Here is a 23,961-nt window from a genome sequence, read left to right on the forward strand (position 1 = left end):
GTTCAGTCTCACACAGGCCCGTAGCTACGGTGGGGCATCTCGGGGCTAGGCCCCCCGCACTTACTGGTAAGGCCCCACGACTTCCCATCCAGCCCAGGGCCCCTGAGCACTGTCAGTTGTGGGGAAGGAGCCAGGTATTCCTTTAATTCGATTATCCAGTGCCCCCTAAGAGATTTAAATGTCCCCCGACTTAAAAAATCCTAGCTACAGGCCTGGTCTCACACACTGAGTGTCATGCCTGCCCCCGATCTGGCACCTGGGAGCTCTGAAACAGAGGGCTCCGTGCCTTTAACATCATCAGAGGCACGAGAGTCCTTGCCAAACCTAAGTGCCAGAGAGGATGAATACCAAACCCCAGGACAGCTTGCACCTGAAGCCGATCAGGCAGTGCCTGGCCCCAGCAGTACGCCACCCGATTCTCCGCCACCTGTCAACAGACGCAAGGAGGTTCTAACAGAATCAAGGACTTTGCAAGTCAGTGCTAATGAGTTAACGACCCAGCACACTATTTGAACAGGTCACTGACTGCTGGCAAAGCGTGCTGGCAAACTAGTCCTTCTGGACCAGAAGCTCTGCACCTCTGACGCTGTTCCTGAGATCCCGTACTGACTGACTTCCCAGTTCCTGAATCCAGTCCGCGTTTTGACGACTCTCTGGCTCTTGATCCTCGGCTCTGCACCCTGACATTCGACACTCGCTTCTCTGGACTCTGACCCTTGGTAACCCTCTGACTACGGCTTGGCTTTGTGTTTGGGGGCGCTGGCTCTGCTTGTTTTTGATCTTTCTGGCTTTGACTCAGGGACTGAACTGTAAACTCTCCCTCTCTGCCCGGCCCCCTGGCTCTGTCGTGACACTGAGGTCCTACTCCTGGTTTTGTAAACCCTTCCTACGGTTTAACTCCCAGACACAATTATTGTAGTGGTGGGAAGCGCCATCAAGTTGCAGGGACCCCTTGTGGGGGTTTCAGGCAAGAGAGTAACAGTGGCCGTTTGCCACTGCCTGCCCCTACACAGCAACCCTGAACTTCCTTTGCTATCTCCCATCCTGGTACTAACCAGCCAACCCTGCTTAGCTTCCAAGATCAGGCTCCCCTGCGCCATCCAGGTCAGAACAATCATTTAACGAGCAGGTTACATGGACAGTATAGTATGTCTACGTCTGGGGGTGTGGCTCGGAGGTAGAGCATCTGCTCTGCATGCAGAACGGGACTACACAAGGGTGGCCTTTACAGATGCATCCCTCAAGTCCTGGAGGAAGGAACCTAGTCCTGGGCTTCTCACAGCATCCCTGAGCTGGAATTTAAAATACAGAACCACAAGCACCATCTTAGAACAATATATCCAGTGGAATTGTGGATGTAGACAGGAGGACGATGCCTAGCAACTTGAATTGAACTAGACTTGATTTTCATTGACTGTATACAACACAGCAAGGAAAAGTAGGTGGATTGAAATTCAGAGGTGATGCAAATAGAGTCTGTAGATAAATGCAGAATTACAAAAAAGAAAAAGATTTTGGGGGAGCAAATCCTAATTGTACGCAGAATCAAAAAGACACTCAGGGAAATAAGCAAAACCTAGTGGAAGCCATCCTGATGACGCTAGAAGCACCCTCTCATGGATTAGCGTTACAGCCGAGAACCCTCCTGTGTTTGTTACTCCTGTACGGTGGGCCCAGAGGGGAAAATTAGGAGCAGATGGAGGAGGACAGCTGGGAAGCAGGATCAGAGTGTTCTCCGGGCAGGATCCAGGGAAGGGAACTGCGATGGAAAGCAGGGAGGCTGTGCTTAAGAAGGAAAGGTTGGAGAGTAGAGGAGGCAATTTGGTGACAGCCGGTTTGGTGTAGTGGTTAGGAGCGCGGACTCTTAATCTGGGAGAACCAGGTTTGATTCCCCACTTCTCCACATGCAGCTTCTGGTGTGACCCTGGGTTAGACACAAGTTCTCTCAGAGCTGTTCTCTCAGCCCCACCTACCTCACAGGGTGTCTGTTGTGGGGAGGGGAAGGGAAAGGGATTGTAAACCGCTCTGAGGTGCCTTCGGGTAGTGAAGGGTGGGGTATAAATCCAATCTCTTCGATTTCAAGGCAGAAAGTTGCACACATTGCCTAATCCTCAATCGTGAACGTAGCCACAGTGTTCCAAAGAGCCAAGGGAACAACCCAGGAAGAAATATCCGAAACTCCAGTGATGGAGGAGCAATCCTGGGAGTGGCACTGAGCCTCATTTGCTAGCGTGAGGGTGCCCTGCGAACTGAAGGTTGTCAGTCACCATCAGGGCACGATGCCTCATAAACAACCACTGCTGTTTATTTTAGTTGTCCCCCTAGTGAAGACCAGGCCAGGGATCTGAACAAAAGACGGGTTTGACTACTGTTGTGAACGTGGTCCTCAAGATCTTCTGAATCTGTAATATATAGTGTATCAAGCAGATGAGGCTTTACAGAAGACTGAGGAAGAAAAGTCCTGGCTTCAGTCTCTCAAGCAAGCAAAGCAAGGCAGGATGGCGGGAACTATCTAGGGAAAGGGGATCTTGAAAGGGTTGCCAGCTCAGGGTTGGGAGAATCCTGGAGGTGGGGAGGGCAGGGTTTGAGGGATCTCAGTGGGGCATAATGCCACAGAGTCCACCCTGCAAAGCAGCCATTTCCTCCAGGGGAACTAATCTCTGTCCTCTGGAGATCAGTTGTAATACTAGGAGATCTCCAGGCCCCACCTTGGCAGCAGTGTTCCCTCTAAGATGAGTTAGTGTGAGCTAGCTCACAGTTTTTTAGCCTCTGGCTCACACATTTTTGTCTCGGCTCAGGAAGGGATGGCTCCAGAGCAAGCTAATTTATGGAGTAGCCAAATAGCTCACTCACAACTTTGAAGAAGAGATTGGATTTATACCCCACCCTTCACTTGGAGTCTCAGAGCGGCTTACAAACTCCTTTCCCTTCCCCTCCCCACAACAGACACCCTGTGAGGTGGGTGGGGCTGAGAGAACTCTGACACAAACTGCTCTTTTTCAAGGACAGCTATGCCAGAGCTTGTGACTGACCCAAGGTCACATCTGCAGGTTCAAGTGGAGGAGTGGGGAATCAAACCTGGTTCTCCCAGATTAGAGTCCGCACACTTAACCACTACACCAAACTTTAATGCTAGTAGCTCACAAAGTAGAATTTTTTGCTCACAAGACTCCACAGCTTGGAGGGAGCATTGCTTGGCTGCCCTAGATTTTAAGGTGGCTGGGGTGGTAGACCCAGGGGAATGTTGTACTCTCAGATGAGAACAACAAAGATCCAGGCTCATTCCTCACACAACCAGGAAGTTCCCTTTGTGACCTAGAGCCTTGGGCTGGTCCCTTTCTTGCAGCATAGTCTACCTCACAGAGCTGTTGTGCAGAACAAGACAGCAGAACCATGCACAAACGTCGCCTAGGACTCCTTGGAGGAAAGGCTGGAGAAAAACGTGCTCTGCCCAGAAACTTTGCTTAGCACAATATTAGGTGACAACTGTTGGGTACTACAGAAGTGGTGTTGAGAAGCGTTGTCAAGTCACAGCCAACTCATGACAAACTTGAAGGGTTTTTAAGGCAAGAGACGAATAGACGTGGTTTGCCATTGCCTGCCTCTGCATAGCTGCCCTGGACTTCCTTGAGTGGTGGTCTCCCACTCAACTGCTAACCAGGGCAGACCCTGCTTAGCTTCTGAGATCTGACAAGAGCAGGCTACCCTGCTCCATCTACAAAAGGGCATTAGTCATCTGAACAGCTGTAAAGCACCCTGTCGACACCTCTCAGCAATGGATTTGACACACAGAGGACATAACAAGAGCACCTGGAAAAAAGACCTCTGAGCATATGGAGAATGCCTTTGCCATTCTGTAGAGGTAAAACCTGCAGGTTGTGGGATAAAACAGTCCTGGGTTTGGACATTCAGCTCACAGGTGTTTGTATCTAACGAGAAGATATGGTTGGGTGGGAAAGGAATCACAAGCTGGATATAAATATAAAAATGACGACTTTGCCCAGGCAGGTACATGCAAAAATATACGCTACAGTTATAAAATGATAAACATAGCAATACTTAGAAGTTAACTAGGAAAAATGCAAAGAAGTGCATAAACACACATTCCCCAAATTAGCTTTAACATAATTCCTACTGAGATTCAATAACATCTTGAACTTATTTGGAAAAGTTACAAAATTCATAGCTATATTTCTTCCAGAAGGAGGAGAAGAACAGGGATGTTAACATAAGTTCCAATACCTGGATAAGCCCTTGGAGTGGCCAGGATAAAGTGTGTGTGTGTGTGTGTGTGTGCGCATGCGCACGCACACACACAACAAATGATGGCAACTCTGGCCACACAATTGACCCTATCCACGTGGTTCTTTTCTCTATACATGACTATGGCAGTATGGGACGAAGCCATGGAAAATGCTGCCCCCAGAGGTCATTTCGGGGGGGATCGCGGGGGATCGCAGTTCCCCCGGGTGAGGTACGGGGGGGGGGCACATGACGAAGCCCCGCCCCCTGCTTCTGGCCACCCCGCTTCCAGCCCTCATTCAGCCAGGAGGAGGCAGGAGAAGAGGGAGGGTAAGTTGCTTCCTCCCTGCCTCTCCCCACCCCTGCCTGCCTGGGGCCAGGGAGGGCCTTCGCGGGGCTTCCTTGCACTCCCGCCGGCCTTGCAGGTCCACCGCCGGGCCCCTCATGGGGCTCGGCGGAGTCGGCCAGGACCATTGGGGGCGGGGGGTGTGGCCTTATGACACACTTCCGGTGGTGTCAGGGGGTGTGGCATATGCTAATGAGTTATGCTAATGAGTTCCCCTAGCTCTTTTTCTACGAAACGACCCCTGGCTGCCCCTAGAATAAATGTATAAGTATAATGATTTGACAGTGTATTTGATATCACCAAAAGGAATACCATAAGAACATAAGAGCCCTGCTGGATCAGACCAATAGTCCATCTAGTCCAGCATCCTGTCTCACAATGGCCAACCAGTTCCTCTGGATGGCCAAAAACAGGGAACAGAGGCCAAGGACTTCCCGATGTTGCCTCCTGAGTCCTGGTTCTGCAGTTCAGAGGTTCAGTGCCTCTGAACGTGGAAGTTCCCCAGCCACCATGGCTAGTAGCTACTGATAGCCCTATCCTCCATGAATCTAGCTAATCCCCTTTTGTTTATTCCTGTAGCCATCCCTATAAAGTTCTCACACCTCTTCTAAATGGACTAGGATTTTAAATAACAGATTAGAGGCAAAATAAGAGGTTGCAGCCTTATATAACAATCATGTGTTCAGTCCTTCACTGGAAACGAGCCATTTATTATTTAAAACAGTTTGTTTGAAATATTTATATCCTCCGCCTTTCTTCCTTACGGAGCTCAAGGCAGCTTGTTGTTGTTCAGTCGCACAGTTGAGTCCGACTCTTCGCGACCCCATGGACCAGATCACGCCAGGCCTTCCAGTCTTCCGCCATCCTCTGAAGTTTGCTCAACTTCATGTTCGTTGCATCGATGACACTGTCTAACCATCTCCTCCTTTGCCGTCCCCGTCTTCTTTGACCTTCAATCTTTCCCAGCATCAGGGTCTTCTCCAGTGAGTGCTTCCTTCTCATTTGGTGGCCAAAGTATTTGAGCTTCAGGCAGCTTACAATATAGATAAAATACACAAAGTAGAATACATAAAAAAATAAAAACCAGACCGTAAAATCACCATTTAGTACGGCTAGTCAACTTCATCAAATGCGGTCCTAAAGAAAACAGTTTCCAACTGCCTCCTAATGAATGAAAGAGTGGGGAGGGGGGGGCTTGGGGCACACACCTCGCTGGAGAGGTTGTTCATTATTTTGCGCGCACCAGGAATCTGGAACTTTGATCGGGCCCATGAAAAGTCCAGAGTCAGACTGCGTGCAATTTAACGGCGGCAGATCTGTAAAATGCAACTTCAGCAAACTTCGCCAATCCCTTGCAAATCTCCGGCATGCCCTTAAGCAAGATGGCGGAGGTTGCCTTCTGAAACCCGGGAAGGAGGGGCGGGGGGAGGGGAAAATGCGTTGGTAAGCCTGTGATTGGCCCTTGAGAGTCAGCTGGGCTAAGGATCAGCGGATCTCCTCTCTGCGCGCTCAGAGCGCTGGCTGAGCGGTGCCGCCGAGCATGGCTTGCCTGGCGGGTGCCCTGTGCCTGGTCCTGGGATGGCGTCTGGCTCTCGCCCTGGAAGGAGGGATGCTCTATCCCCGGGAATCACCGTCCAGGGAGCTGAAGGACCTCAGTGGTCTCTGGAGCTTCCGAGTCGACTGGTCCGAGCAAAGGGACGCGGGGTTTGTGCAGCAGTGGTACCGGCAGCCTCTACGGCAGGTGAGTGGGCAGGGGTGGCAGAGATGGCAGGTCTCCTGGCTGGCAGAAAGAGGGGCTGCTTTGTGGCAGGTTAGCCATGGTGTCCCCCTTCCCAAGGAACTGCAATCTGCACATGCCCCAGTGCGCTCTCCTCTCTCTTTCTGCCTAGTGTGTTCCAGAGATGAGCAAAGAGTTCAGATTCAGTGCAGAGGTATCCTGCCTCTGTACATGGAGATTCCGTTTTGTTATGCTAGCTAATAGACACTGCTAGACCTTTGGGTCCAATCACTGGGCCATTGCCACACCAAGCCTCAGTTGTGACTAACTCCTTTACTCGGGATGGGTGCTGTGCATGTAATCTGTGGCACACTGTCCTTGATTAGTTCTGTTTATTACATTTGCATCCACTGCTCCCTCCAGGGAGCTAACAGCAGCGCTTGTGGTTCTCCCGTCTGTCTCCATTTTATCCTGACAACAACCCTGGAAGGTAGTTTAGGCTGCAAGAGCGTAACTAGCCCAAGAGCATACAGTGAGCTTCGTGGCAGTGGGGAGAGGCCAGGGGGATTTAAACCTGGGTCTCTGAAAGCGATGGCGAACCTAAACAGCATGATAAAAAGTAGAGAGATCACCCTGCCAACAAAAGTCCGCATGGTCAAAGCAATGGTATTCCCAGTAGTCATGTATGGCTGCGAGAGTTGGACTATAAGGAAGGCCGAGCGCCGAAGAATAGATTCTTTTGAACTATGGTGCTGGAGAAGACTCTTGAGAGTCCCTTGGACTGCAAGAAGATTAAAAGAAATCAACGCTGACTGTTCCCTGGAAGGCCAGATAATGAAACTGAAGCTCAAATACTTTGGCCACCAAATGAGAAGGGAGCACTCACTGGAGAAGACCCTGATGCTGGGAAAGGTTGAAGGTCAAAGAAGACGGGGATGGCAAAGGATGAGATGGTTGGACAGTGTCATAGATGCAACAAACATGAAGTTGAGCAAACTTCAGAGGACGGCGGAAGACCGGAAGGCCTGGCGTGATCTGGTCCATGGGGTCGCGAAGAGTCTGACTCGACTGTGTGACTGAACAACTGAGCACTGTACTGCACTAGTTTCTGTTTTATGTTTCATTGTTGAGCCTTGGCATTATTTGAAGTGGGTTCTGGGCATCAGCCGAGATTGGTCCCACAAAAAGACTAGTCCATTGTCAGGGGGTGAGGCTTAAAAAGGACAAGGAGTGGTATAATGGGCTGCCCCCCAAAAAAAACCTTAAATCTTGCACGTCCAGTTTTCTCAGCCATGTTCTTCTTAAGAACTTCGAAAGAACCCTGCTGGAGGAGACCAAGGCTGTGATCACACACACTAAATAATCTAGTTTCAATCCACTTTTGTTGCACTTTCCAACTGGATTTTACTGTGTGAACTGGCAACATCCAGTTGGAAAGTGCATTGGAAGTGGATTAATTAGTGTGTGTGATCGCAGCCCAAAAGGTCCATCTGGGAAGTCCACAAGAAGGGCATGAAGGGAATAACCCTTCCCTGTTCACCTTCAGCATCTGATATTCAAAGGTATTGCTGTTTCTTGTCTTTGACAAATATTACTACCCCTGGAAAGGGACCCTTGGGATCTTGGCTGTTGCTAAATTCCTTCTGGGCAAGCCAGGACTGGAAACTGCAAATTGCTCTTTCCTGCAGTTGTACTGGAAAGAGGAAGCTAAGTAGTTCAGGGGGTTCTGTGGAGCAGAAAAAACGGAACTGTGTAAGTTGAAAGCTGTGGAAATTTTTGCTTCTCCAAAAAGAAAGGAACACCCTCATATGCCTGTGAGTCAAGACCCAGAAAAAGAAGTCAAGGGGAAAAAATTGCAAGAAGGGCTATTACTTCCAGTGAGTTTATTGTAATGCAGAGTTATAATTTTTTAAAAAAATCAGTGTGTTAGAATACCATCAAGTTTATAGCTCTCTGCCATTGACATTTGAAGCTTTGGGTGGGCTCCAATCAGTGTTAAGGAATGTCAATAGACTGCAAAATCAAACTTCCTTTTTGTCGGGCTGTGGCAAAGGCCTGTTGCCCGGCACTTGCAGTGTGTGACCTCGAATAACTACTTGGCATCACAAAGTTGAAGTGCTCTTTTGTAATCCTGTGTCAGCCTGCTGCTAAAGGCACAGGAGCACCGCCAGGAAAAAAAAAGCTGGCAAACCTGTGTGATTTGAGGCAACTGTCCTAGTGAGAGACCCTTGCTTTGGAGAAGCAGATCAGTGCAAAGTTAGCCAGAGCGGAGGAGCGGCTCCAACCTAACATATGTCTTTTCCTTTCAGTCCGGGCCAGTGATGGACATGCCGGTCCCCGCCAGCTTCAACGAGATCACTCAGGATCCCAGTCTGCGGAAGTACGTCGGCTGGGCTTGGTACGAGAAGGAGGTGCTCCCGCCTGCCCGCTGGCTCCAGGAGGAGGCTGGGACACGCGTGGTGCTCCGGGTTGGCAGCGCGCACTACTACTCCATTGTGGTGAGTCCACGGGAAACATTTCCGCTCACCAAAATCGGCATACCTGCTTCGGCTTCTGGAGGGGGGGGGTCTAGGCTAAGATGCCCTCCAGTGCCCACCCACTAAGGGTGCAGCCCCCTTGCGTGTGTCCACACATACCGCCCTGGAAGGGAGAGGGGAGCCTGACCTTTCACGTTCTTTCAAGCACCACTGGTGCAGGCGTGGCTCAAAGGAGCTCGCTGTAGGCCCGTCCTCCCAGCACAAAATGGGTGATTGCCCCTGAAGACCCCACAGTAATCTCCCATTCCTGGTGAACACTTTTAGGGTCAGGGAGGAATTTTCCTCCAGGCCAGATTGGCCCAGGCATCCTGGAGGTTTTTTTACTTCCTCTGGGCACAGAGCGGGGTGGGGGGGCACTGGGGGAGGGAGCTGTGAATTTCCTGCATTGTGCAGGGGGTGGGACTAGATGACCCTGGGGTTCCCTTCTAGCTCTGTGTTTACATGAACAAGGACAGGCCGAGCACCTCTGGCTGGTAGCCTGTAGGCCTTGGCAGATGCCCCGGCAAGCCGATCCGTGCCACCAGGACCTTGATTCTCCCCCAGAGAGCCTGGCTCCCCAGATTCCAGAATGCTCACTTTCACAGGTAAAGATCCAGTCACATTTCACGTATCACAGCTGATATATTTATGAAAGTGATTTTTAAGCCAATGCCTCAGGGTCAGTTCAGACGTACAGCTGCACACCAGTGTTCCCTCTAAGCCGAGTTAGTGTGAGCTAGCTCACAGTTTTTTAGCCTCCGGCTCACAGATTTTTCTCTTCGCTCAGGAAGGATGGCGCCAGAACAAACTAATTTATGCAGTAGTCAAATCGCATGCTCACAACCAAGGGGTTAGGGCGGTATATGAAATCGAAGGTTAAATAAATAAAAATAAAATAAACTTTAATCCCAGTAGCTCACAAAGTAGAATTTTTGCTCACAAGACTCCACAGCTTAGAGGGAGCATTGCAGTGCACACGTGAACTTAACACCTTTCAAAATAATTGTTTATTCGAATACTATTTTTAAAAAAGAATTTGAGGCACAGCCACACATGGGAACTGACACCGTCAGAAACACTGCATATCTATCCATCCCATTTGTATTCTGCTCTTCCCACAAGGGGTTCAGGGCAGCTTAGACAGTTCTTCCCTTTCCCGCTCCAATTTTGTCCTCACAACAACACTGTGAGGTCAGTTAAAAGAAAATGGCTGGCCCAAGGTCAGCCAGAGAGTTTACTGGATTTGAACCCAGGATCTAGTCCAGTGTTCTTGCTATTGCACCCAGTCTGTGTCTGAGCAAAACCAAAAGTGAACAGGGCCAGGAACTCCTGCCTTCAGCAAGCTATCATGAGGGTGTGAACAGTGAAAGATCCTGGCCCTGTTTCTGGAGCCTTCTGGTCAAGCCTCTAAGCATCTTCTATCGGGAGAGAGGTGGCACGTAGATACCTTTCTTGTATTCCTTTCCAGACCTCTGATTTATCCTCTTGCAGTGGGTCAATGGGGTACAGGTGACGGAACACGAGGGCGGCCACCTCCCCTTCGAAGTGGAGATCGGCAACTTCCTCCAGCCCGTGGAATTGTGCCGCATCACCATGGCCATCAACAACACCCTGACGCCCCACACGCTGCCTCCAGGGACGATTCAATATTTCAAGGACGAGGCCATGTGAGTTCACGGCCCCGCAGGAGGTCTATGTGGGGGGGTGGGAGAGGGAGACAGAGAGATCGCATCCATCCTTTAGTTGAGATTCTAGACCGCTCTCCCTAGACAAGATGAAGGAAGTTCTTTTTTTAAATTTATTTAAAAGCTTTATTTCCTCTCCTAAAAAGGAGATATATTTCGCTTAGTTAGAAAGGGGGAGGGTATATAGTGGGATCAAGAGAAAGGTGAGTGATGTTTTAACTGGTAAAGTTAATCTGTTAGTAATATTAAAATTTTCTTCTTTGGCTTCTTCTGTGTGTTGTCAAACTTCTTTTTTCAAACCGGTTAAATGGATTGTCTATGTTAATATATTAGTAGTGTCCCAATGGTGCTCCGCTAACAAAGTCTTTTCCAACGATTTTTAAAACGATCATCTACGGGCTGGCTTCTTTTAATCTCCAAATTCAGGCAGGAACTTCCTCTGTTTACTCCTCTCCGGTTTCTCGGCTCCTCCTCCGGGTTGCTGCTTCCACTGTCTGTTTGCAAACTGCAAATGCCATAGTCCTTGTTCTCTCGTGCCTCTTCAAAAGGTCTCTGGCTTTGAGAATGGTTTTCTCCTTTTTCCATCTCTCGCTTATATGTTTAAACGCTGCCATTCTCTTAGCTGGACCATGAAGGAAGTTCTTCTGAAGGTTGGGCGTGTAAAGTGCCGTCAAGTCGCAACCGACTTAACAGCCACCCCGTAGGGTTTTCAAGGCAAGAGACGTTCGGAGGTGGTTTGTCATTGCCTGCCTCTATGTAGCAACTCTGGACTTCCGTGGTGGTCTCCCATCCAAGCACTAACCAGGATTGACCCTTTTTATCTTCTGAGATCAGGCTAGCCTGGGCCGTCCAGGTCAGGCCTTCTAAAGGTTACCTTGCAGGTCCTGTTTCCACGCCTGGGTTGTGGTCTGCCGGTGTCTCAAAGAACCTTAACTCTTTTTCTCATATGTTGTAGTATGGGTGCAGGGTTCAAAGAATACAATGACACAAACGGCTGCAGGAACTGATTGAAACCTCTAGGCTTCCCAGCGTTTATTTATAAGCTCAGTTTCCCCCCATTTCCCCCCCCCCTCTCCCTCCTTCTCTCTGCGTAAAGGAAAGTTACAAGCATTCGTTCAGAGCTTGGAATGTGTTGATTCCAAGCTCACAGCTCCTTATCTCCTTCGCAACTGCCAAGGCCAAATTGACTGCATCGTTTAGGCAGTCACCAGACTTCTCATGCTGTTAGTACGCACATATATTTTAGTTCCCAATCTCCAGGCAGGAGAATAGTGGATCCATCTGCACATCTTTCCTACAATATGTAATTTCTTAAAAGATATGAACCCGTTATTTACAATTTGAAATCCTTGTTGTGAGGATAAAATGGAGGAGAAAACAGCCGAAGCCACTGTGAGTCCCCATTGGGGGAAGGGTGGGGTGTAAATGAAATAAATGAGAAATAAATACTGTCAATACTCATTCTCAGTTGGGGATCCTTCCCCCATTCCTGTTCCTCTCCCCTGCCTTAATACAGGTATCCCAAAGGCTACTTTGTTCAAAACACAAGGTTCGATTTCTTCAACTACGCCGGGATTCATCGCCCTGTCGTCCTGTATACGACCCCCTCGGCCTACATAGATGACATCACAGTGACCACAGATTTAGCAGGAAATGTCGGTAGGTTGTGCAATTTCACAAATTGTTAATAGAAATTCAGGGTGGGAGGGCTGTACAGCAGTGGTCTTAAATATCTGACTGCCTTTCCTGTAAAGAAATTAAGATAAATGTTTGTGAGCCCTTGCGATTCTTTTTTTTTTTTTTGTCTGCGTGTGTGCACATGCCCCGAGAAGTTATGGTTGACTTATGAAGACCCCCTAGTGGGGCTTGGACGTTTCAGAGAGGTGGCTACTATTCCTTGGAGGGTCGGCCCTGCTTAGCTTCCAAGATCTTCCAAGAGTGCAGGGGGTTGGACTAGATGACCTGCAAGGTCCCTTCCAACTCTAACATTCCATGATTCTGTGATTCTATCTGACAAGATTGGGCTTGCCTGGGCTATCCAGGTCAGGGCCGCTTTTGCAGTTCTTTCGTTGCATGTACACCCTTTGCAAATATGAAGTCCTTGGTTGAAGTCCAGTTAATGGAGCTTAGCTTGCAACTGTTTTGAGGAAAGACTTTTTTCTGTCTGAGATCCCGCAGAGCTGCTGCCAGTCAGAAGAGATGAGCCTGGAGCCAATGATTTACTGGGGTTTATATAGTTTTATAGGTATGGGAGTTGTAGACTGCCTGCACTTTTGCATGCAGAAGGTCCTAGGTAGCATCTCCAGTTCAAGAAGCTGAGGGGTTGGTGGAAGACCTTTCTCTGCCTGACACCCCAGAGAGCCGCTGCCAGTCCAAGCAGGGACTGAGCTAAAAGGACCAATGTCTGACTCTGCACAAGACCGCTTTGTGTGTCTGTATGCTCTTGGGATGAGTGTGTCCTTTGTAAGCCGAAGGTCCCAGGCTCAGTTCTGTAGCCCAGGCCACTGTTAGCCTGTTCAGAGATATTAGAAACATTTGCAAGGGCTCAAGAAGCTCTTCAAATTGATTTGCATGTGCTTTTTCTCCACCACGTAAAGCAGGCCAGTGCTATCACATTGCAGATGGAGGTTAGCCGGAGGGCGACTTGCCTGTGTCTACTACAGTGAGCTTGTGGCCAAGGTGACATTCAAACCCGGGACTTCCTTGCAGTCACTAAACTGCACTCTCTACTAACCTTCTTTGTTTCCTTTGGGCCAGGTTTGCTACAGTACTTGGTCTCGGTACGGGGGAGCCCCCACTACTCCCTGACTCTGACTTTACGAAATAGAGATGGCGACGTGGTAGCTGCTGCCAACGGATCGGCTGGCGGACTGAAAGTGCTGGATCCCAACCTTTGGTGGCCCTACCTGATGAATGAGCAACCCGGGTACCTTTACTACTTAGAGGTAACCTATTGGGGCCTGGTCATGCTCACATAGCATGAACATCGCCCTCTGTCCCACACACCATCCCCTCCTCTGTTAAAAAAATCCCTCAGATCTTCACATCTCAGTGGAAACAGGAGACAGGGGAGTTGCCCTGCCAGATATTGGGGTAGCATCACATTGCCCCCAAGGAAAGCCTGGGAACAGGTTGCTCCCGCTCACAGGACCCATTTGAATGCCACATGTAAAGATACTAGAAAGTCCCCAATATTTTGGAAAACCCTGTGACTGTCCAAGTCTCCATTCGGCGTCACTGCCCCTTTCCTTTACTTCCCGGGTTCACCAAAACCAAACTAGATATCAGTTGCTGCCATCAGCAACTCTAGGAGTCCCTCCTGCTAAATGGAGTCGCCACTTAGAGACTCCGCCAAGTTGCTGTGCCCACCCACTTTGCTCCTACAAGGTAGCATGGAGTAATCTATTGCAGTGTTGCAGTTTGGGGCTGTAGTGCTCCGGGGATAGCAAGCTCACCTGCTGCCGCTCCCCAGTACTGCAGCTTCAGACAGTAAGACTAGATAGGTACATTTCCAGAGATCAGGCTTAAAGCATTCAAAATGTAAGAAAGTTTAATAAATAAACCAAAAGGATACACATAAGTCTGTAAAAGTGTTCAGGCTGAGCAAGGGTGCAAAGGAGAGGTGAGGACATGCAATCCCCTTTCTCTACACTTGGTTCTTATCCTAAATGATGTTTAAATAGAAGACAACTGGTATTTCTTGGAATTGCAGTAGTAAAAGTTCAGAATTACCTTAGGACTCCTTGCCATATGGACAAGACGGATGACAGAGGAGTCACACGATCTTTGTGGCAGGGCAGGGATTTGAACCCAAATCTCAGTCCAGCACTTTAACCAATATACCCTAATGGCTCTGGCTTGGCTAATGTTTTGAGTTTCTCAATAAACAGGAGTCCAAGTTTCTAGTCCTCATAGCTGCACAAATAAACTTGGAAGTCTGGGACCAATGATGCCCAGTGAAAGCACCGAAACCAGAGAAGTATGGCTGAATAAGATTTCGAGAAGTCAGAAAATGGGGCTTTGTGATCATGAGTAGCTCCTAGCCAAGAGAAGCAGAAGAGCCTACGTAAATGCAGCAAACATGTCCATGTGGCATATGTTGTGGATCCCATGGACTGCGTCTCTGAAGAGGCGGCATATAAACTCTCTAAATAAATAAATGAGAAGCACACTTGGTGTGCCCATTCAGCTTCTCCTTGAGGTACACAATGGTGCTGATCATATGGGTTGGTACAGAGGAAAAGGGGGGCTGGTAGCAGTGTTCCCTCTAAGCTGAGTTAGTGTGAGCTAGCTCACAGTTTTTTAGCCTCCAGCTCACACATTGTTGTCTTAGCTCAGGAACAAACTAATTTAGCTCTAGAGCAAACTACATAATTTATGCAGTAGCCAAATCGCTCACTCACAACTTTAATGCCAGTAGCTCACAAAGTAGAATTTTTGCTCACAAGACTCCACAGCTTAGAGGGAACATTGGCTGGTAGTCAATGATGGGGTCAGTGGGAGCCAGTGTTCCCTCTAAGCTGAGTTAGTGTGAGCCAGCTCACAGTTTTTTAGCCTCCAGCTCACACATTTTTGTCTTAGCTCAGGAAGGATGGCTCCAGAAAAAAACCTAATTTATGCAGTAGCCAAATCACTCACTCACAACTTTAATGCCAGCAGCTCACAAAGTAGAATTTTTGCTCACAAGACTCCACAGCTTAGAGGAAGCATTGGTAGGGACCAGTGCTGGGTGGGGGTCGTGTGCCTGGAAAGCGAATGTAAATCGGGGCATCTTTGGAATCCAGGTCACGCTGTCTGCCATGGTGAACGGGGAGGCCTTGGAAGACAAGTACACGCAGCCAGTCGGTTTCCGTACCGTGCGGGTCACCAGCACCCAGTTCCTCATCAACGGGAAGCCGTTCTACTTCCATGGGGTCAACAAACACGAAGACGCTGACGTGAGTTGGGCTGAGATACCTTTCCTACTACACCAGTTGCAAAACACCAGCCATGCGCTGGGAGCTGTATGACAGTAAGAAGCCGCGTGGTCCGGGTCCACGTAGGTAACAGGCAAGAAGGAACAGAGGAAAATGATGTTGAAAATGGAGCTATCCATAAAGGCCAACGACCTTTGTAAAAGGCCTCACATGCAATTGGAATCTGGATACAAGTTTACCCGTTCAGTGAGAACAAGTGCTTTGCCCGTTGATTTTTAAAAAACGTTTTAATCTATTTTTCGAGTATATTTTTATCCTGTTCTTCCTCCAAGGATGTTAGAGAGCAGCACACAGTGTTCTCCTTGCGTTAGCCGATTCTCACAACAACCCTGTGAGATAGGACACACTGAGAAAGAGAGACTGGCCCATGGTCACCTAAGCCGTCTGGAAGGCAAAAGTGGGGATTAGAACCCAGGTCACCCAGTGGCTGGTCTGACACTCTATCCGCTACACTGCCCTGGAATGAATGCGTGCCTAAACAGCCATTCGGGTTGTACAAAGAACCACAGTGCCCAGCCGAAACCAAGTTGTGGAAAGGGGGCTCTCACTCATTCCTAGAGAGGCTCACCGGGTTCCTTCTCACACAGATCCGTGGGAAAGGACTGGACTGGTCACTGATCGTGAAGGACTTCAACCTTTTGCGCTGGCTGGGAGCCAATGCTTTTCGCACGAGCCACTACCCCTACGCTGAGGAGATCATGGAGCTTTGCGATGCCTACGGCATTGTGGTGATTGATGAGTGTCCAGGAGTGGGCATGAGAGACCGGTAGGGTTGCCAAGCTCTGAGGTTGGGCAAAATGTGAAGATTTTGGGAATGGAGCCTTGGAAAGACGGGGGTTGGTTAGGGGAGGGATCTCAGCGGGGAGGCCACAGTTGCCCACCCTCCAAAGCAGCCATTTCATTTATTTATTTATTTTCAAAAAACAATTTATTAGGATATATTATTAGTTCAAACATACAACATGTTATTTTTTGTTATCCATCTTTTCTCTCCCCCCCCCCCCCCGGCTTCCCACAGTGCTCCAATCTCTATTTTCCACTTCTATTCATAATCTACCAGTAACGCTTTTTTCTACTAATATTTTCTCTTAATTAACTTTCATCTAATAACATTAACTTTTCAATAATTGTCAAAGCAAATTAAATTGTCCTTTACATCCCAATATTTTTCTAGATACTCTTTAAAGTCTTTCCAATCTGCATAGAATTCTGTCTCAAGGTTCTTAAGTTTCCTTGTCATTTTGTCCATTTCAACCATGAATATTAATTTCTTTATCCATTCCCCAATTTCCAGGATTCTGTCTTATTTATTTTATTTTTGAGATTTCTATCCTGCCCTACCCTACAAGCGGGCTCAGGGTGGCTCACAACATGTCATAAAACATCAGTACAATTAAAACATCAATTCACAGAGAGTAACATTAAATGCCAACTGAAAATACCAAGTGGCAGCTCAGCAATTCATTTGAGTCCACTGTACGGTGAGCTCATTTCTCCAGGGGATCTTGGTCGTCTGGGGAGCAATTGTAATAGCGGGAGACCTCCAGGTGCCGCCTGGAGGTTGGCAGCCCTAGACACAGGTGAGGGATTTGGCGCTCCTGAGGTTCCTTTAAAATATTCCAGTGCCTTATGGGATGTGATGGCAACGAGGCCTTAGGAAATGATCATCTGTCACAGAGGGACACCGTGCAGGCAGAAAGATCTCTGCCATTAGCGCTCTTCTACTCTGGCCTGAGAGGAAAACTGGCAGGCCATTGGTAGATGGAATCTCACAATGAGGGAAATTTCACTACGCATACATTCGACAACAGAGTTTCCTGCTGCACATGTGCAAGTTCGCTTATGGGCAGATCTGCCATCATGGCAAGTTTTTAATTTTAAATTCTCTCAATGCTTTAAATTAACCTGACTGCAGGGGTCTCGTGTAGAAAGGTAGGGCAGATATACTGTGAATTAAAGTGATTCTGGGTAGGTCTTTAAGAGGGAAGGAGGAGACATCAAAACAAGCCATCCTGGAAACTTCGTTTAATTACCCATCTGCAAAATGATGTTTGAAATAAATAAAATAACCATGGCAGGTTGAGAGAAGAGTTGCACTTAGGGAGCTTCAAAGAGGAGGGACGATGAATTTCATACATTGGTTTTGAAGCCTAACACTTTGCTACTTCCTTTCAGCACCAACTTTGAAAACAAATCTCTACAGCATCACCTCATCGTGATGGAGGAACTCATCCGCAGGGACAAAAACCGGCCCTCAGTCGTCATGTGGTCGGTGGCCAATGAACCAGCCTCAGAGCTGGCCCCAGCGGCTTATTACTTCAAGTGAGTATCTGCCATGCTGTGAGGCTCATTAAGGTGCAGTCAGCTGCCGCTCTACGAAACAAGGTTTCTGTTCATGTGAACAAAACACAAAATGGTGTTCTTCTTGTCCTGTAAGAGACCACAGAGGATAAGAAACTTGGGGAAGTGCTTTCGGTCCATTAGCTGAGTGCTTCTGAATTTTAGGTGACAGGTGACGGTGGAGTGATACTGTTAGGGATGGATTTGATAGGTGTAGCCTTATAGAGTTTTAATTATAGCGAAAGGTTTGAGATTGAATGTCAATTCCGGGTGTATGCCTTGTATTGCAAAACTGGTAAATATTTGTATGTACAGGTTTATATTTGTGGAGGCAGTTCCTGTTTATGTGTTGTACTGTGCTTAAACTCAATAAACGTAAAAAAAAAAGGGATGGATATGGAGTGGAAGCCCAGCGCCTTGGCTCAGAGGTTCAGCAAGGGTCCCTAACAGCAGGCCATAGCATCACACTTGAAATATATATTAGTACCTAAAGGATGTTCCCCCTAAGACTTTAGTCCAAAGTGTAATAAAATTATCAAACTCACAAGTAGAGCATTCTCCTAGGTTGGAACACCAGGAAGCAAGAGCAGAATTGGCTGGGACAGGATCCCTTTACACATTCACCTGTATCAACCTGTAGCAATTCCCTGTTTGTTTACACTTTCCCCCTTGCTTTTCTTTCCCAAAGTTATATCGTTCTGTCCTTTCCTCTTCTCCTGTCAATCATGGTCTGTCCCCATGCCTCCTCTTTCAGCATTTCCTTAATCCTTTCCTGGATTCTCACGCTCTCCTTTCTTCCCTCCTGTTTGTACTACCTTAAAAGGTAGAGAACAGAGGGAGTCAGTATTCTCTCCTTACAATACAGCTGCCGGGGGGGGGGGGGGGTGCCCCTTCCATCCCTTCCATTTTTCTCATCCTACGGATGCTTCAACAAGTTAAATAAATCAGACAGGGGGAAAGTAGTCATGTGAAGATGAGCAGATCCACAGGCTAGGATCAGCATGTCAAAGGGCTGAGTGTTTTGGGAGAACCAGAAGGAGGACTGAGACCAGAGACAAACAGTGCTCTGGAAGAAAGGCAGTAGCCTATGGAGCAAAGCAGTCAATAGACCAATGGCTTGGATCATGTATGCACCAACAGCTCTGGCTGGACTCCTAGCACATCTACTGATTCTGACCATAGTGTTGTGGCAAATGTTGGTGTATGGCTGTGTTTTGTCTGTGGGGTCCTGGCCTTGGGTGACAGACTCTTAAGGAGTCACTGACTAGGTTATGCTTCCTACTGTTAATCTGCCTCTTTTGGTAAAAGACACCAATCCTCACCCCCAATTCCCAGGAGACAAGCTCCTTGGTAGCCTCAGAGAAAAAGAGCCTGGGGGTGGGTGGGAAATAGCCTGGTCAGACACTGCAACCCTGAATGAATACATTCATGCTTTTTCCTCTTGGCGCACAGGACAGTCATTGCTCATACCAAAGCCATGGACCCCACGCGACCTGTAACATTCATCTCAAACGCCAATTATGCTCGTGATCAAGGGGTAAGCGCCGTATCTCCTTTCGTGACAAAGCTTCAGCTGTTAGGCTGCATTCGGAGGAGCAGTGTACCCACGCCACAAGCAGTAATAGCGCCACTTTATTCCATTCTAGTCGGACCCCCTCCGAGTTACTGTCTCTGGTTCAGGGTGCCCCATAGTGTAAGGAAAAGGTGGATAAACTTGAGCGGGTTCCGAGGAGGGCAGCCAAGATGGAGGAAGGTCTGGAAAGGAAGCCCACGAGGAAAGACAGAAGGATGTGAGCCTGTTTAGCCTTGAAGGGAGACATGATACCATCCTTCACCTCCCCAAAGGGCTATCATGTGGGGAAGAGCAAAGACCCATTATCTGCTGCTCCAGAGAGCAAGAGCAGATCTCAGGGGCTTAGGATACCAAACATTTCAGTTTTAACATTAGGAGAAACTTCCAACCAGTAACACAGATTCAAGAAGCCCAACAGCCCAGCCTAGAGCTCTCTTAGCAGAGCCTGAAAGCTAAGCAGGGTCAGCCCTAGTTAGTATTTGGGTGGGAGCAGTGTTCCTTCGAAGCTGTGTGTGTGAGCGGCTCCTCATTAACACACAGGAAGCCCCACTCAGCAGTAAATCTGGAGCCGTGCAGGGTCTTTGCATTGCCCATTGTCCATTTTAAGATAACAGCAGTTATATTCTGCTCAGCTCGGTAGGGGGGAAAATTAGAGGGAACATTGAATGGAAGACCACCAAGAAAGACTGGGGTTGCTATGCAGAGAAAAGCAAAGGCAAACCACCTCTGGCCATCTCTGAGAGCCAGTTTGGTGCAGTGGTTAAGTGTGCGGACTCTAATCTGGGAGAACCGGGTTTGATTCCCCACTCCTCCACTTGCACCTGCTGATGTGACCTTGGGTCAGTCACAAGCTCTGGCACAGCTGTCCTTGAAAAAGGGCCGTTTGTGTCAGAGTTCTCTCAGCCCCACCCACCTCACAGGGTATCTGTTGTGGGGAGGGGAAGGGAAAGGAGTTTGTAAACCGCTCTGAGACTCCAAGTGAAGGGCGGGGTATAAATCCAATCTCTTCTTCTTCTTCTTGCCCTACAAACCCGATGGCCCTGGGGCCGCTTTGAGTCAGCTGTGACTTGATGGGACACTATTAGGAGCGATTCAACAGTGGAACCAACTGAGGGGCTCTCCCTCACTGGAGGTCTTCAAGCAGAAGCTGGATAGCCCCTGTGAGGAACCCTCCAGTTTGGATTTCCTGCCCTGAATAAGGAGTTGGACTAGATAGGCTATACAGCCCCTTCCCAGAAAGGCTGATCACACGCCTGCTTTGACGGAAGGAGTAAAGAGTGTGACGAAGACCCCGTTTCTCCTCACTCGACCTAAGCTGAAGTTTTCCATAGGCACCTTATGTGGATGTTGTCTGTGTGAACAGCTACTTCTCCTGGTACCATGACCCCGGGCACCTGGAAGTCATCCAGCTACAGCTCAATTCACAATTTGAGAACTGGTACAAAACTCACCAGAAGCCCATCATCCAGAGTGAATACGGGGCCGACGCCGTGGCTGGCCTCCATAGCGTGAGTTGCATGTGTGGAAGGGGAACCAATGTGTTTTAAATTACATTTAGTGCCCCCACCACACTGTAAACAGTGGGGAAATACCCAAGGAGGTTCCTCTGTTGTTAGGTATAGAGTGAACATTCTGAGGCGGGAGGGGAATTGCCTCCTTGAGTCTGAGGCAGAACTTTCCAGAATGTTCTGCCAACTGTGCTGGTCATTGATCACACAAAGATGGCACTGTTTATCCCCTTTGAACATAACACCAGCACACCGTGTTAAAATGAGCTCACGTGCCTCTCACCTTGACTTCTTGCGCATGGTTCTTGTGCACCAGTCATTCAAGTGGGGCGTACACAACAGCCCATTTCATCTAAGAGTACCTTTTGCCATCATGGGCTTCAGCCTTTCCCCTCTTTCCTAATGTCTTTAGGACCCTCCCCTTATGTTCACGGAGGAATACCAAGCAGCCGTACTGAAGGCATATCACACCATCTTTGACCAAAAGAGGAAGGAATACGTCATTGGGGAGCTCATCTGGAATTTTGCTGATTTTATGACCGAACAAGGTATGGATGTGTCGGGTGATAATTGCCACCTTACTTGGTAACCTTTTACAGCTCTATCCATCATGACCGAACCATTTTTAAATCCCACTGATTTGAGAAGGAGAAGTAAATGTGTACTCAGCTTTTCTCCCTGAGAGCCACAGCAATTATAAGTGCTTAACTTTGGCTGAATTGTACCCTTTTTGCCCTGTGGGGAAGACAAAACACACTTGGCTTCTAAAATCTCCTCTCAGAATTTTTTCCTGCGAAAATTAACCACTGGAAAGTCTTTGCATATTTTCGGTATTTTCCAACCATTCCCCGAAGATTTGCTATATTTGGACACTGGACAGTTAAATACCAATCTGAAGTATGACTGGTAGTCAACATGCAATAGCAGAATTGAGTCTTTGCTGGATGACATGCGATGGCATACAGTATTCTTCTAACGGCTGCATTTATAATAGCCAGAATCAAAAGAGGTTAGTACCTCATGTCTGCATTTTCTTTAATTCTGAGGAAATCATTTCTGTTTCATAAACCTGAAAGGCAAGAATAGGAAACTTCAAAGTTTTTACATTCCTTAAATATGTGCAATCCACTCTGAACACTTGGGCTCCTGATCCAGTTTACAGCATAAAGACACATCTTTGTTTGGTTCATATTTATGGGAATGCACATTGTTATCCTGGGGTTGTACAATTCAGTCTGCTGGTGAGTTAATCGGGGGAGTGTTAAAATCACGAGTCTTCTTCTGTATGGAGATTTCACCAGGCATTTCCCCCCGCCCCAAATACTTTGAAGCCCACCCTGGCCAATGCTAGTAAAAACGTCTTTTAAAGAAATGTACTACCAGGATGACACATTCCGCAGTTAGTCAAAAATTCCATAGAACCAAACAGGAGTCCCCCAGCATCTTCAAATCCAATATATTTTATTATGGCATAAGCTTCCATAGGCTATTGCCACAGTGAATCACATAGCACCTTAGACTGAGAGACTTCTGTTTGATTTGGTTGCAGCAGACAAACATGGCAACCCCACTGGAATTTGCTAACTTGAATTTCTGTGCCTCTTGCAAAACTAGCTGCTGCTGAAGTATTTGGATCATCGCTGATGGTTTTTTAACTGCCTTTTACATCCACTTGAGCTGCGGTGGCTCAAGTGATTAAGACGCTGAACTGCAGACTGTGGAAGGTCAGTAGTTCAGCAGTTCGAGACCCGGGGGCCACATGATGGAGTGAGCTCCCATCTCCTGCCAACCTAGCAGTTCGAAAGCAAGAAATTGCAAGTAGATAAATAGGTACCACTTTGGTGGGAAGGTACCAGCGTTCCGTGCGCCTTGGTGTTTAGTCATGCCGGCCACATGACCACGGAAACGTCTTTGGACAGCGCTGGCTCTTCGGCCTTGAAACGGAGATGAGCACCGCAACCCTAGAGTCGGATTTGACTGGCTTTCGAGCAAGGGAACCTTTACCTTTACCTTTTTACATCCACAGGGACAACACGTGTTTTGGGGAACAAGAAAGGGATTTTTACCCGTCAACGGCAACCCAAATCTGCTGCCTTTCTTCTTAAGGAGAGGTACTGGAAGCTTGCCAACGAATCCGGGCTTGTCCCATCCAAGCACAACGGTGTCTGTTTCCCTCCGCCTCAGCCCTTCAAGTGTACTTAAGAGACTGACATTCGGACAGGGCTGCGGACTCCTCTTGCTTTCTGAATAGTTTGCTGTAGGAAATCACACAGAAGACAGGGCCAACGGAACATGTGCTTTGAGCAGAAGCTGCAAGAGGGAGAACACCGAGCCCAGCAGAGTCAGTGAGGAGCTAAATGCCTGGACTCCCAGGCCACGTTTCAACTTTGGGGATGCCAAGAAGTGTAGACTCATGACGCTGCACCTTCAGTGAAACGTGCATATTTTTGCCTGTCAACAGCCAGACTGCCAGGAATGGTCTCAGAAAACTGACTCAGCCTAGAGTTCAATGACTCAGTTTGATCCATGACTACCATTTCATTCTCTCGGCTATAAATTGTATTTAGGTTTAAAACGGTAGTCTCAGATCAGTTTCTGAAAAGGAAACAAAACGAAATTTACAAGGGATTTTTTTTTTTTTTTAAGTAGGGCTAAATGCAGTTTGTAAGGAGGCTGGAGGCTTTGGGAGGGCCCTCAACTTCATGGGGCCCAACCAACATTTGTCTGCACCAGTGTTCCCTCTAAGCTGAGTTAGTGTCAGCTAGCTCACAGTTTTTTAGCCTCCGGCTCACACACTTTTGTCTTTGCTCAGGAAGGATGGCTCCAGAGCAAACTCATTTATGTGGCAGTCAAATTGCTTGCTCACAACTTTAATGCCAGTCGCTCACAAAGTAGAATTTTTGCTCACAGGACTCCACAGCTTAGAGGGAACATTGGCTCTGCACATATTTATGTCATTTATACCTGGCTTTCTCCACAGTGGGGACCCAAGGCAGCTTACATCTCTGTCTCCTCCTTTTTGTCCTCACAACAACCCTGTGCGGTAGGTTAGGGCTGA

The 23,961-nt window shown here is 48.1% G+C and overlaps 1 protein-coding gene across 1 annotated transcript; it reads left to right on the forward strand.

Annotated features, from left to right (window-relative positions):
* The first annotated feature begins 6,128 nt into the window (after positions 1–6,128).
* On the forward strand, positions 6,129–23,447 carry GUSB (glucuronidase, beta). Its single transcript, XM_015413625.1, has 12 exons — positions 6,129–6,329; positions 8,615–8,803; positions 10,313–10,488; positions 12,023–12,165; positions 13,264–13,451; positions 15,291–15,443; positions 16,070–16,248; positions 17,658–17,804; positions 19,275–19,359; positions 20,727–20,903; positions 21,316–21,451; positions 22,930–23,447. The coding sequence occupies exons 1-12, from the start codon at positions 6,129–6,131 to the stop codon at positions 23,103–23,105; spliced, it is 1,950 nt and encodes a 649-aa protein (XP_015269111.1). The 3' UTR covers positions 23,106–23,447.
* Positions 23,448–23,961: the final 514 nt, after the last annotated feature.

The sequence above is a fragment of the Gekko japonicus genome, unplaced genomic scaffold (genome assembly GCF_001447785.1).
Source record: "Gekko japonicus isolate JY-2015 unplaced genomic scaffold, Gekko_japonicus_V1.1 scaffold452, whole genome shotgun sequence".
NCBI lineage: Eukaryota > Metazoa > Chordata > Lepidosauria > Squamata > Gekkonidae > Gekko > Gekko japonicus.

Excerpts from the sequence above, each read along its gene's own strand:
- GUSB (XM_015413625.1), top strand. The coding sequence starts at position 6,129 with ATGGCTTGCCTGGCGGGTGCCCTGTGCCTGGTCCTGGGATGGCGTCTG. Across the intron at positions 6,330-8,614 it reads ACCGGCAGCCTCTACGGCAG|TCCGGGCCAGTGATGGACAT; the intron begins GTGAGTGGGCAG and ends TTTTCCTTTCAG. Across the intron at positions 21,452-22,929 it reads TGATTTTATGACCGAACAAG|GGACAACACGTGTTTTGGGG; the intron begins GTATGGATGTGT and ends TTACATCCACAG.